General features: G+C 46.9%; 1 protein-coding gene across 1 annotated transcript in view; it reads right to left on the bottom strand.

Annotated features, from left to right (window-relative positions):
* ITIH6 (inter-alpha-trypsin inhibitor heavy chain family member 6) overlaps nt 1-13,613 on the bottom strand; it is a 40,424-nt gene extending 26,811 nt beyond the window's left edge. The window contains exons 1-5 of the mRNA XM_037994919.2: nt 13,512-13,613; nt 12,332-12,486; nt 7,508-7,618; nt 6,424-6,671; nt 4,087-4,256 (exon numbers count right to left, since the gene is read on the bottom strand). Of these exons, the coding sequence (XP_037850847.2) occupies nt 4,087-4,256; nt 6,424-6,671; nt 7,508-7,618; nt 12,332-12,486; nt 13,512-13,613 (786 nt within the window). The remainder of the gene's footprint in view (nt 1-4,086; nt 4,257-6,423; nt 6,672-7,507; nt 7,619-12,331; nt 12,487-13,511) is intronic.
* Nucleotides 13,614-14,247: the final 634 nt, after the last annotated feature.

The following is a 14,247-nucleotide window of genomic DNA, read 5'->3' as shown; positions in this document are numbered from 1 at the left end:
TGATCAACAAAGTGAAGAGACAACCCATAGAATGGGACAAAATATTTGCAAACTACCCATTTCACAAGGGATTAATAACCAGAATACATAAGGAGCTCAAACAACTCCATAGGAAAAAAGCCTAAAAATCTATTCAAAAAAGGGCAAAAGATTTGAACAGGTATTTCTCAAAAGAAGACATACAAATGGCAAACAGACATATGAAAAGGTGCTCAACATCACTGATCATCAGAGAAGTGAAAATCAGAAACTACAATGAGATATAATTTCACCCCAGCTAAAATGGCTTCTATCCCGGAGACAGGCCATAAGAAATGCTGGCGAGGATGTGTAGAAGAGGGACTCCCATACACTGCTGGTGGGAATGTCAATTAGTTCAACCATATGGAGAACAGTTTGGAGGCTCCTCAATAAACTAAAAATTAGAGCTTTATCATACAATCCGGCCATTCCACTTCTGGGTATGTACCCAAAAGAAAGAAAATCAGTGTATCCAAGAGATATCTGTACCCTCCTTTTTGTTCCAGTGCTGTTCACAATAGCCAAGACTTGGAAACAACCTAAGTGTCCATCAACAGATGAGAGGATAAAGAAAAGGAGGTAGAGATACACAATGGAGTACTATTTAGCTACAAAAAAGAATGACATTCTGTCATTTGCAACAACATGAATGGAACTGGAGATCATGATGTTACATGAAATAAGTCAGGCACAGAAAGACACATCTCGCATGTTGTCACTCATTAGTGGGATCTAAAAAATGAAAGAGTTGAACTCATGGAGATAGAGAGTAGAAGAGTGGTTACCAGAGACTGGGGGTAGTGGGGTAGTGGGGAGATGATGAGAAGGCAGGGATGGTTAATGGGTACAAAGAAAAGTGAGAAATAATGGATAAGACTTAGTATTTGATAGCACGACAGGGTGACTATAGTCAATAATAATTTAATTGTACATTTAAAAATAAGTAAAAGAGTATGAATGGATTGTCTGTAACACAGGGACAAATGCTTGAGGGAATGGGTACCCTGTGATGCGATTATTACGGATTGCATGCCTGTACCAAAACATCTCACTTACCCCATAAATATATACATCTACTGTGTACCCTCAAAAATTAAAAGTAACAACTTTACTAAAAAACAAACCCAATGTCTGTATTTTGAGTCTCTTGGGACTGCCTTCCCCACCCATGAACATCACAGTTGAACATGGATGACTTCTGCTATCTTCAAAAGTAGTTTTCCCTGCGATCTGTGACAGTAAACTCTCCTTATTCTCCTACCGCCTCTGTCTGCCCACTCCCTTCGCAGTGCTTCCCAATATTTGTCAGGTCAAAGCATGGAAAGAAAATGATTATGCTGGTGCAGCTCAATGGAGTGAACTGCTGGGGACTGGGGCTCTGGGCAGGCTATGTGCAGTTGATGAGGGTATCCATAGCTGCTGCATTGGGCCGCTTCACCTTAGCTGTGCCTTCAGGGATTTTCCCTTCTGGCTCCACACATGCTCCCTGGGTGACCTCCCTCTGTCACTTGGCTTCCACCACAGGACCCCTACCAATCAATCCACATCGCTTCTCCCATCTAGAGCTCCCACAGTTGCCCCTTACCAGTGGGTGCACACTCACTGTTGGACCTGTGCCCCAGGATGTTTCAAGAAACCTCTGATGCATCCTGCCCAAGCAATGAATTCGTTGTCCTGCCCCAACGTGGCCCTTTTATGTCTTCCTGGTTAGGGGCACCATCATCCACATGATCACTCTGGAGACAAATCTGAGTTTTGCCTTCAGTCCTTGGGTGGCCCCCATTCCCTGCAGCCAATCAGCCTCCTGTTGCTTTTCTCTGCTGGATACTTCTCCAGGCCACCCTCATCTTCATCCCTAACTGACAAAGCCCAAGCTCAGGTCTCATTTCTCTCAGGTTTCCCTCTTCTACTGCGACCTCTCCCATCCATGCTGCTTGGAGGCAGTAGCTGAGACCCTGTAAACACGACCTCACAATGTCATTTTCTCTCATGGCTCCCTGCTCACCTACAGGACAAATCCCATGTTCCTTTTGTTGCCCTGCAGGACTCTCCAGCCTTCTATGTGGCTCTTTGGATTTTTCATCTCAAATTTCTGCTCCAGAATGCCAAGCTATTTGCAATTCCCTACACAGGTTTGGTGAGTTTCAGCCTGTTTCTTTTCTTGTGCCGCCCCCACTTTGCTGGAATGCCTTTCCCTCCCACAGGCCCCGTCCCATGGCCCACTTTTATTCATTCCATAACACACAGGTCAGCCTTAGTCGCCTTCAGGGAACCTTCTGGAACTGCCTTTCCTTTTCATTATGGCTTCTATCCTACCTTGTGTGTCATGGGAAGGGCACGTCTACCTTAGTGTCAGTATTGGGTTTTTGTGTCTCACTCAGAAACGATAAGTAGGCTGTGTATGTGATACCCTTCTGGGTTCCCAATGTCGGCCAACACAAGGTATGACACAGATTAGGTGCCCAGTGAGCCCCAGCGCGGTGGATGATCTGATGATGTGCTGGGCTTTGAACAAAGGGCACACTCAAATAGGAAGTGGGAGATGAACTGAGTGTTCCTGGCAGGTGTCAGGAGGGGTAAGAGCTCACAGTGTATGGAAGTTACTGGTTGTACTGGTCAATGCCTTCCATCTATATTTCAACTGCAAGCAGCTGTGGTGATGGTAAAGCTTGAGCCAGCAGAGGGGTACCTCCAAGAACTAAACACACCCACATGACAAAACACCAGGTTAAAGGCCCTGCTGCCACCTGCTGGCAAGGTACCCTCAGCTCCTATCCTGGCAGGAGAATAACTTTTATTCCCCCTACACAACAGACTGAGCCACACCTCTCTGCCTCTGCACATGCTGTTCCTTCTCTCTGCATGCCTTTCCCTTCACCTCATTGACTGACTTGCAGATACATCCAATTCATGTTTCTCATGCTTACTTAAATTCCAACTCCTTTAGGATGATGGTCCTGAAACCCCCTTCCACTGGCACCCCCACAGAACCCATGACATAGTTACACACACACTAGAACATCTGATGACTGTCAAGGCTCTGTGTATCTGGGTGCTTCAGGATGGGGTGATGGCAGAGGGAGATGAGTGGCTGTGTCCGACTCCCTTGTGAGTTGTCAGAGTCAATGAGTACAGGACTGGCCTAGTCCACATATTCTTTCAACATATGAATGAATGAATGTTGCACGAGAAGAGGTTTAACGATAGGACACTTTTAGTCCAGGGTAGACAAATGAATTGTTGGTGGAATGGAGTCATCAAGGAGGAGGTGTTTCGGCAGTGTTTCAGGAACACGAGGATGCCGAGCAGTGGAGCAGGGAGGAAGAAGTCATTCTCAGGGCAGCGGCCACCATGAGCAAATGCTCACACAGATGAGAGGCAGGCTTGGGTGTTTTGGAGAAAGGTGTGGTGTGGTGTGGTGTGGGGCAACTGGAGGGTGGTTTGTGTGCTGGGGTTGAGGGTTCTGTGGTGGGAGAGGCAGAGTGGGACCAGATGTCTCAGGCTGCCCCACCATCTTTGTGCTCACACCGGGGTCCTGGGATCAGTGCTCTGTGCTTTCTCATCTGAAAGAGCGTGGGACCTCTGCTCTTTCTTCATGAATGTGGAGGCTCACAATTGAAGGGCTCCCTGTTTAGGCAGATGGCTTCACTGAAGCAATAAGGATTGTTAAATAGGCGACAGAGAGCAAGGAAGCCCAAGAGAAAACAGAAGAGTATAGGAGCTGCAGAATGCATGAGAGCCCATGAACACGGATGCCCAATTAGTGGCCAAGGGTTTACTTAGCAGAAGGACTGTTTTTGAGTAGGCTATGACTTGATTTAGTCAGGGATGGGTCCTTTGGGCACTAGATTCACTGGAGACAGTTCCATGTCTACAATCCTTTGGGGGATTCGATGTGCCTCTCCAGGTTGAAGCCATGTGTCTTTTCACATCAGCCTATCCTTGTTTGCTAGCTCTCGCTTATCCCTAGGGAAACTGGAGTGAACAGCTGGAGAGGCCCAAGCATTGCTCAGGCCTGTCTGACTCCAGAGCCCATCCTCTCTCCCCTTTCCCAGGCCCCCTCACCTGCACATCTCCAATGATGTCTTCCATGACCACATCGTACTGAACCAGGAAGTCAGCCATCATGCCTGAGCCAGAGATGGCCGACTGGTCTTGCAATGTCGGGCAGTAGGTGATTCGGACACAGGTCTCTCCCCTCTCGATCCTGGTAGATGGGGGTGAATCCACCTCACCTGTATGGGTGGAGAGGATTGGGGCGGCATGGTACGAAAGACTCGCTAGACAGAAGAACCAGTGAAAGGGCAGCACAAGGGGCGCTATCTGGGGAGGTACCAAAACCTCTGGTGCCTCCTGCCCACAACATCTTTCCACCTGCCCCAGGCTCCTCTCCCAGTTCCACAGCCAGCTCCTCTCTGTCTCCTCCATCGAGCCCAGCTGGACAGACCCAGCCTGGCCCTCAGCTCCCAGGACCTGGCAATGTGGCCCTTGCTGGCAACCTCACCCTGCCTCATTTTCCATGCAACCTGGGGCCAAGTCTTTGGAGGCATGGCATGTCCGGAGACCAGCAGCCCACATCTCCTCCCAGAGAGGCAGTGCAGTGAGAGTGTGTCCAGGAGAGACAGACAGACACAGAGACAAGGTCTAGGTCTCCTCCCATCCCCCCACTGCTGTGGGAAACAGCAGCCTAGCAAGGTTGTCCTCTGGATCTGATTTAATATTTCTTCTTCCCTCTCTTCCTTCTGACTTTGGGCATCACGTGTGTGAACAAGCCTTTCAGAGTCTCATGAAATAACAGATGAATCTCTAGTCCCGGATGTTTGCTGAGCTGGCCACAAGAGCAAGTTCTCTGGAATCCAAGACAAATGTCCATTTAGAAATGTCTCTGTGCCTCCTTTTTTTTTTTCCAGAAAATGGAAACTTGGGAATTCTGCGCCCCCCCCCTTCCTGCTACAGCTGTCAGGAAGCTCAGGGGCACACTGAGCCCCATACTCTCTGAGGCGCCTGCTCACATACATTCCCTTGGCTTCCTTCCTCTCAGAGCTCTTTGTTCTGTTTTCTCCCCCACAGGATTGATTCTACCCTCTGTTTTAACCTTTAAGGAGAATGGGGGAGGGACCTGCCATTTATAGCTTAGGGCTGAAGAATGCAGGCTGCAGGAACTCAAATGGCCTGTGGGCCCAGCTCCCGGCTGCTGCTGTGTGTCCCTGGACAAGCGACTCATTCTCTCTAGGCCTCTGGCTCCTCATCTACAGCGCAGGCATGACCACAGCTCCTACTTCATAGGCAGTGCTGTTGGAAATAAATGAGGCCATTCATGTAAAGCGTTTGGAGCCATACCTGCATCTCAGTGAGTGCCACCTAGTCCTAACGGGTACAATGATCATGCAATCTTCTCTGCACCACATAATTGGGAGGGAGGAATTCTCTCAAAGTCTCACAATGGTCCTGAGCTGTAGATGGCATCTTGTCCATTTTACAGATGGGAAAAGTGAAGTCGAGCAGTGGAGTGACTGACTTTGATGGTCCCACATCAAGAGAGTGTCAACACTGGGATTTGGATCCAGTCTGTGTGTCTGTCTGTGTCTGCTACATCCACTGTCCACCCCAGTGCCTCTCTGGGTCAACAGTTGAATGAGTTGGGACCTCCTATGCTAAGCAGCTTTGGAGGGGTGGCCACATGAGCCAGGGATTTCTCTGCGTCTGTCCTCTCATCTCAGATGAGGTGAGCAGGCAAGCTCCGTGATTCTCCAACCTGACTGGACATCAAGGTCGCCTGAGACTGATTGATGACACAGCTTCCTGGGCCCCACCCCCATGCTACTGAACCAGATCCTGAAGGTTGGGCTCCAGGAATCTGTATTTCTAGAAGCCCATGTTGTGATTCTGATGTAGCCAGTCTGGCCTTCCAAAACCTCTAGGTGATATTTGAAGCAAGTCTCTGAGGCAAGATGCTTCTCTTCCCTTCAGGGCCTGAGATGGTGTCCTCCAGGGAGCCTGCAGTTGCTGTGCGCTCACTGTCCTGCCATTCTCAGTGGGGATCCAGGGAAAAGCATGATTTGGCCAGTGTGGCTTCTACAGCCTTCAGCATGGTTAACACACGATTTAATTTCATTAGCCCACCCAGCAAACCCTCCCTTATCACTGATTTTTTTTTTTTTAGGGAAATCAAGAGTCTGGGAAGTTTGTAATGTGCCAGGTCATACAGCTTGTAAGGACCAGGCCAAGGTTAAAATCCAAATATTTTCACCTTCAAACATGCCCTCTTCTCACTGAATCAGGAAAGAACTTGGCAGTGAGTACAGAGCAGAAGTGGCACTAGAGGGAAACCCAGTGGAATCGGGAAGGTTTTCATTCAGTGAAGGCCAGTCTGATGGGTGACCTATAATGCTGCCCACATACTTGCATGGGCATTGGTGCGCAGGCGGCTGGTCCTCAGGGGTGGTATGTGCACATAGGAGATGCCTGTCCTTTCTGACACTGTAACCTCTACGCTCAGCCTCTTCACCAACTGGCCGGGCCTCAGGCTCACCACCAGCTGGTAGTGGCCCTGGTGACGCTGAAGCAGTTCCTCATAGGCCAGGGAAAACGTCACCTCTGTGCCTGCTGCCAGGCTGGTGGAGATGCGGAACTTCTCTGATTCCCGGTCCCTAGGCAGGAAAAGGAGGAGGGTGGGAAGAGAAAGGGATCTTCTGAGGAGTACAGGGGCTGTTAGATGACCTAGATTTGCTCCCCCCAACCCTGGTCCCAGCAGACCTGACTAGGCTTCTGGTTCAACTGAGTCACTGGCCATGGTCCGTCATCCATGCATCCACTTATCAATCTCTCTCTCCCTCCCTCATTCAGCCTCCTAAATATTCTGCTTGCTAAATTATCTCACAGGTGATCCACCCTCAAGGGAACTTAGTCCATGAAGATCTGAATATAGAACAGACCAACTAGGGTCTAATGATTCATTTTACAAAAGAGTTTTCAATTTACATACAATGCCTCGTCCCCTTCAAATAGACCCTCCCACTATCCCCTCCCCTATGCTTTTGAAGGAGCTTGTTTATATGGCAGTAACTCAGTTTGCTGGAGCCAAAGCTAAAGTTTTCGCCCCATGAAACTCTCTTGGAAGCTGGGAGGAAACACTGAAGGAAGACAATACATTTCTGCCTGCTGAATGGAACTCAGGAAACAAAATTCAATTTAGAAAAATCTCACTTGTATATAACCTTCCCGGAAGGTGCCAATTCTTAAGTAAGCCACAATCTGCTGACAGTAGAAAAGTGGAAATGGGGAAATAAATTTCCATTTATTGAACACCCACCCTGTTACAGGCTTTGATATTCGTTAACTCACATATTCTTCACATGATCCTATGAAGTAGAGGTCATGTCCCCACTCTGCAGAGATGGAGACTGAGGACCAGAGAGAACGTGCATCTCCCCTGATCACACAGCTAAGATTATTAAGTCATGTTTTGGACTGGATGGGGCCTTACCTGATGCCTACGTGAGCAGCTGTCTTTCCTTGCTGATGGGCTTCTTCATAGATTTTCTTTGCCTGGTGCTTCTCTTTGACTTCTGCAATGTAGACTTTATTGTTGATGGTCCTAATGGGGCAGGAAAGAGGAGGGACAGCAGAGACAGAGAAAATAAAGAGTTGGTCAGAGGAAGAGAAAGAGACACATGAGGTAGAAAGAGGAGGAGGATAGAGATAGGGAAAGAGAAAGAACAACACAGTGCCATAAAGCCCCAGTGTGAGTGGCAAGAAGAGAAGAAGAGGAAAGGAGAGGGAGATACAGAGTGAAGTAGTTATCATTATCTCCATCTGTCAGATGGGGAAATAGAGGCCACACAGCATATGGTGGATCTGGTATTAGAGTTTTGTGTTTCCCAAAGTGTTGAATAAATTCTACCTTTTGGCACACAACATAATTTTAGGTATGATATAATCGAATATTTTTGTTATAATTGTTATGTATTTACAGTAATGTTTATTAAAATACAACTAGCACATTAAACCCATGATCTCATAGATATTATTGCTCAGAATAAGACTAACTCAGATCATCTCAGAAAGTATAACTGTTGAAAAAATATATTGGGTAAATAATATGGCCATATTAATATAAAAATATATTAAGTAAATACTATGGGTGGTAAAAGTGGTAAAAATTGTGAAAGAAGTGTGTGCAAATTGTTGCAAAGGCTTCAGGGTCTGACTAGGGAGGAGGACTTGTCCTCAGGGAGCTCAGAGACTGATGAGTTACAAGCAGACTTGCTTACCCCCATTTTCCTCATTTCTCTAAGGAAGGTAATAAAGTGAAAAGAAGCTCAAAGAAGGGAGAGAACATTTTTGCCCAAGTCTTCAGGAAAGGGTCCTAGAGAAGGTGGCCTTGAAGCTAGGCCTGAAAGACAGGGAGGATATGGATAAATAATCCTCACTGGCCATGCCTTCTCAGTTTCCTCTGTTGGCTCATTCTCTTCCTAACCTCTAAACCTTTGGAACACTCCAAGGCTCTGCTGTCAACCTTTTATCCTCTCCCCTCCCTCCCTCTCCCCTTCTGTCCTCTATTCTTTCTACATTGGCTCTCTAGGAGATGTCATGGGCCATGGCCTTAAATACCATTTATATACAGATGACTCCCAAATCTGTATCTCCAGTGTGGACTTGTGCCCTGAACTCCAGACCCATACATGCAATTTCTTACTTGACATCTCCACTAGAATGTTCCATAGACACCTCAAGCTGAACATATCCAAAACTGAGCTCCTGATAACTCTCCCCTCCAAAATCTGCTCCTCCTCTGGTATCTTTGTTTCAGGACATAGTTGCTCAGCTAAAAATCTTAGAGTCATGTTGGATTCTCCTCTTTGTTTCACAATCCACATCCAATCCATCAGAGATTTTCAACTCCATCTTTAGAAGACATCCACAATCTGACTGACTTCTTACCACTTTATTTGCTGCTGTACCCCTGGTGCCTGGAATATGGCTTGGAACAGAGGAGGTGCTCAACAATTATTTGTGGAGTGGACATCCTGGACAGACAGCAAGAAAACACAGAAAGTGTTTCAGGGGACAGCAAGTAGTTAAATTTGGCTGGAGTGGAGGGGCAGGAAAGGGAAGTATGGAGAGAAAGTTGGAGTGGTTGAGTGGGCCTAGAGAATAGGGGGCTTTGAACACAAGACTCAATGAGCTCATACAGCAGCAAAGACTTTTTGCCATGGAGAATGGAGAGTCTTGAACAAATCTTGAAAAGGGGAGAGATGGCTCAGAGCTGGCCTTTGAGGAGTGATAGTTGGCTGTCCTAGAGAAAGTTAGTGCAACTCTGTAGGAGGCAAGTACTACGGTTTCCATTTTATAAGTGGAGTAACTGAGGCACAGGTATCAGTAAAGTTGCTTGACCAAGGCAGCAGCTTCCAGAAACACTGGGGGAGGATAGGCAGGTGGCAGAAGAGACCACTCAGGGAAGAAGTGTTTCTAGGCAACTGAAACAGAGTATTGCTGTGGCTGGGCTAGTGTGGGGGGTGGGCCGAGCTGGCACCTTCCCAAGGTCTCCTGGGGTGTGAGGGGGGTAGGGTGGAGCTGGTCTGGCAGCAGGACACTGGGGCCTCTGTGTGTGTGCTGCCTCCAGCCAGCATACTTTCCACAGAGTCTGCCCAAGAACATTTCCTCCAGCCTGCTTTGCTTAATTTTTTTAAAAAATTCTTTTGGTGTTTTTTTCAATTGAAGCAAAAATCGAAATTCTGCCTGACTACTTGGCTGTTACATCATTTGACTGCCAGCTTCTCTGGTTAGCCCCCCATACTCCAGACCCATGCCTGCTCTTTTCGGTCCTCGATTCGCCTGCGTCCCAACATGCAATGATCTTGGTCCCTTCAAATCTTACCCATATGGAAATCCTGCTTTCAGGGAGCCCTCCTTGACTGCCTCAGCACTTCTCCCCCAAACTCCCTGACTCTGACTCCATACCAGTTCCCTCCTCTAACCCAATCCTTCTCCAGGGGAAGTGCTGGGAAGTTCTTGATGGCACAGCCTAGGCCCACCCTAGGGCTGCGTTTGAGGTTGTACAGATTATTGATGGCACAAGAACCTCCTCCCAACTAACAGGGACAAGCGGGGCTGAACAAGGGCGGATATTCTGCTTGTGCTGGGCTCACTAATCTGGTAAATCTGAGAGTCCCTCTACCCAAATCCAGGGGCCTTTTTGTAATTCACACTAAAGTGTGATACTGGCTAATGAGGCCCCACTAAGCTTTCTCTTTATCTGCTCCAGCTCCCTTGTTTATCACCTCAACAGGGTACTATCATCTACCAGGTCTAATAAGCTGAAAAAAGGTAAACACCATCTATATTTACTTACTCTCCACTACAGTCAGGTTGTTTCTCCCTCGATGGTCTCTCACATCCACTACCACTGTCCTGCTCCCACCTTCAGCATCCCCTACGTGGATTCTGCCCCTGTTCGCCTACTCAGCTCTTGGCCACCTAGCTGGCCCCTCCAGTCCACTACCACTTCACAATCACCTCTCCTTGCTTAAAACCTTGCCATGTCTCCTTATTATGGCCCACGCTTATTTCTAAAGAGGGGTGCACATGTCCCAGGGGATGCTGGAGACAAATCGAGAGGGAGTGGGAAGATAATATTCACACTCTATTTTAGGACTTTTTCCTCATCTTTTAGGGATTAATATTTTATATGCTTCATAATATACCTAATATATTTGCTCAGCAGTATATTTATATAATGCGTAAATGAATAAGTATGTATGTTTTGGGAGTATATGATCAAGTTTTTCCTGATAGGTGTGCAAACACATAAGATGGTTTGGAGACCATTAAGTGAGACCCAAGTAGGTGTTCTAACATTGGAAGTCCTCCACAGCCTAGTCTTTCTCTGCCTCTTACATCTCATTTTTTTACCACTCTTCTACCTCTTGTCTGTCCCTGACAGTACAGCGACATGGAAGTACTTGCAGTTCCCCTAATTGAGGGAACATTTATGCCTTTATTCCTTTTTCCTGGATTCCTCCAGTCCTGCCCTCACCCTGGTTGCCTGGTGAAGATGTCCTATTTCAAGCCTCAGTTTAGGTGTTATCTCTCTGAGGTTTTTTCCACCAGCCTGGGAATAGGAAACGCACCATTGTCTTCTGATCCACTTCACCATTCTAACCATTCCACATTCAGACTTCTCTTTCTCCCCAGCATACTTTATTAAAGCAATCTACTCACTGCTCCCCAACCCAACGCTCTTTTTTAGAGACAGTCTCACTCTGTCACCCAGGCTGGAGTACAGATATCAAAGTGCACTGCAGCCTCAACCTCCCATGTTCAAGCAATCCTCCTGCCTCAGCCTTCTGAGTAGTTGAGACTATAGGCATGCGCCACCATGCCTTGCTAATTTTTTTTTTTTTTCTAGAGATGGGTTCTAGCTATATTGCCCAGGGTAGTCTTGAACTCCTGGCCTCAAGCAATCCTCCCACTTCAGCCTCCCGAAGCTCTGGGATTACAAGTGTGAGTCACTGTGCTGGGCCAGTTTCCTTTTTTATATCCCCCCTTAAACTGTGAACTCTTTGAGACTAGGGACTATATGCAGTTCACCTTCCTCTTTCTGTTGGACTCAGCACAGTGTAAGTCACACAGTCAGCACCAGGAAATGTTTGTTTAAAAAGCAATAAAGCTAATATTATCAACTACTTAATATGTGCCTGGAGTTAATTTTAGCATACATTTCCACGTATATTAATTCATTTAATCCTTGAGAGTGGGTTCTGGCCGGGTGCAGTGGCTCATGTTGGTAATCCCAACACTTTGGGAGGCTGAGGCGGGTGGATCATGAAGTCAGAGATTGAGACCATCCTGGCTAACACGATGAAACTCGTCCCTACTAAAAGTACAAAAAATTAGCCGAGTGTAGTGGCATGCGCTTGTACTCCCAGCTACTCGGGAGGCTGAGGCAGGAGAATCACTTGAACCTGGGAGGCGGAGGTTGCAGTGAGCCAAGATTGCGCCACTGCACTCCAGCCTGGGCAATAGAGCGAGATTCCGTGTCAAAAAAAAAAAAAAAAAAAAAAAACCAAAAGGAAAAAAAGAAAGTGTATTCTAATTTTATCCCCATTTTGTAGATGTGTAAAATGAGACTCCCAGAAATGAAATAATTTGCCCTGGGTCCCAAACTGGCAGAGCCAGGATTCAGACTCAAGAAGTCTGATCTCAGAGTGCATTCTTTTAATCACTATGCTCTGCTGACAGAATACGCACAAGAATGAACAAATATATGCACAAATGAATGAAGTGGTGACTTTGGAAGCAGACTTACATAGTGAAATTGGAGATAAAGGCGAGATGAGGCAGATCCAGGTCAAAGATGGCTTCATGGGCTTCAGCATGTGGATTAAACAGGACAGAGGTGACCAAGGTGTGGGCGTAGCGAGACACCACCGTGGAGTGCATGGAATAGCTTGTCATTAACAACTGAGAGAGAAGACAGGAGGAGGTGTTTTAGGTAGACTGTGTCTTCAGCCTAGATGGGCTAGTACTTGGGAACCCAAGATTCCTACACAGGACTCAAAGTATATAGGTGGATAAACCGAGGCCTAGAGAGGGAAAACAGCCTCTGTCATCCATTTGGTGGATCTGCCTGATTACCTCAGCAAGCTTTATCAAGTCTCGGAACCCAAGACTCACAGAAGATTAGAGATCAAGGGACCTCTCTGGACAAGCACTTCTCTAACTTTGATGTGCACGTGAATCTCCTGGAAATCTTGTTAAAATGAAGATTCTGATTCAGCAAGACTGGGGTGAGGACTGAGATTTTATCTTTCTAAAAAGCTCCCACGGGATGATGCTGATGCTAGTCCACAGATTTCACTTTGAGTAGCAAGGCTTTAGAATATAGCAGAGCAGCCGCCATTCATTGAATCCTACTCTGTCCAAGGCACTGTGATAAATATTGATTTTTTCTTCTTTAGGATCTCAGGTGTAAAGAGTCACACTTATAAGAACAATCATGCACTGCAAGCATGGTAAGTATCTGGCATCCATGATGAGGGCACACAGCAAGTACAATATCTATCTTCTTCCTCTCCTTTCTTGAGGTAATGGTCCCTCTATCTACCCACACGTGATGCACAGTTAGTTCCTTCCCAGTATGGGACAGTGGGAAATGGGGACAATCTGAGATCAGACGGACCTAGGTTCAAATTCTGGTTCTGCCTCTTCCTGTATCTTAACTTTGGAACCTGTTTTCTCTTCTCTATAATGGGGATAATAATATAGCCCAGCTCACAGAGATGCTGTGAAGACTAAATGAAATAATAATTCTGGGACCCCTGGTGCAGCACCTGACATGTGCTTAGCAAATAGTACCTCTTTTCTCTGGCTCTAGCTTCTCAGTCATAGGACTGAAGAAACACACTGAATAACCTTCCCAAATTCCCCCCAAAGAAGCTAATTTTAACACAAATCCCCAAGCTTTGTTCCCTCATCCCAGAACTGACCTTTGTGCTTGATGAAGCAGGGACAGGGGGTCCCTGGTATGTCAGTTCAAGAAGAATGGTCAGCAAAAAGCTGACACAGATGAGGTACCTCCACCCAGACATGATGCCACCTCTGGCCTAGATCTGTTGTTCACATCCAGAAGATCTGAGCCCAATCTCCAAACCCTTGCTCTTTTAAACCTCCAGGTATCCCTTCTCTTGAGAGGGAGGGACCATCCTGAAGGGTGGGGAAGGCTCTGAATGTGGCATTGAGGCTCACACAAGCCAGGATTGTCCAGGAGCTGGGGCTGGCATCTTGCCTGGAGAAGGGCCAGTTCCATGCTTCCTTTTTTTCCCTCATCCAGCTGTAAGATGAATGGAAACTAAACATACCAGAGCGCTGGGTCTGTCTGTTTGCTGTGTTGGCTCAGGGTGGGGTTTTTCTTTCCTATAAACATCCACAGGAGCCCAGTAACTGGGGCCAGAGAAAGGTCACTTAGCATTGATCATCTTAAAAAGGTAGTGGCGATGAGAGAAGGATTGGCAAGGCAAGCCCCCAATACTGGTCTTCCCTGGTATTGACTTTAGCCTAGTGCCTGGAGGGACTTACTCAGGATCCCATAACAATTTAGGGGTTCCACAGACATAATAAGACTTACAATCTCTAGAATAGCCAGAGGTCAAGACAGGCTGGAGCAGGACTGAGAAAGAATATAACACAGTGGTTTCAAAACAGACTTTGGACTCAGACCACCTG

Source organism: Chlorocebus sabaeus, chromosome X (genome assembly GCF_047675955.1).
Source record: "Chlorocebus sabaeus isolate Y175 chromosome X, mChlSab1.0.hap1, whole genome shotgun sequence".
In the NCBI taxonomy this organism is placed as follows: domain Eukaryota; kingdom Metazoa; phylum Chordata; class Mammalia; order Primates; family Cercopithecidae; genus Chlorocebus; species Chlorocebus sabaeus.
Note: the sequence above shows the minus strand (reverse complement) of the source record. Positions and strands in the feature narration are given on the sequence as shown.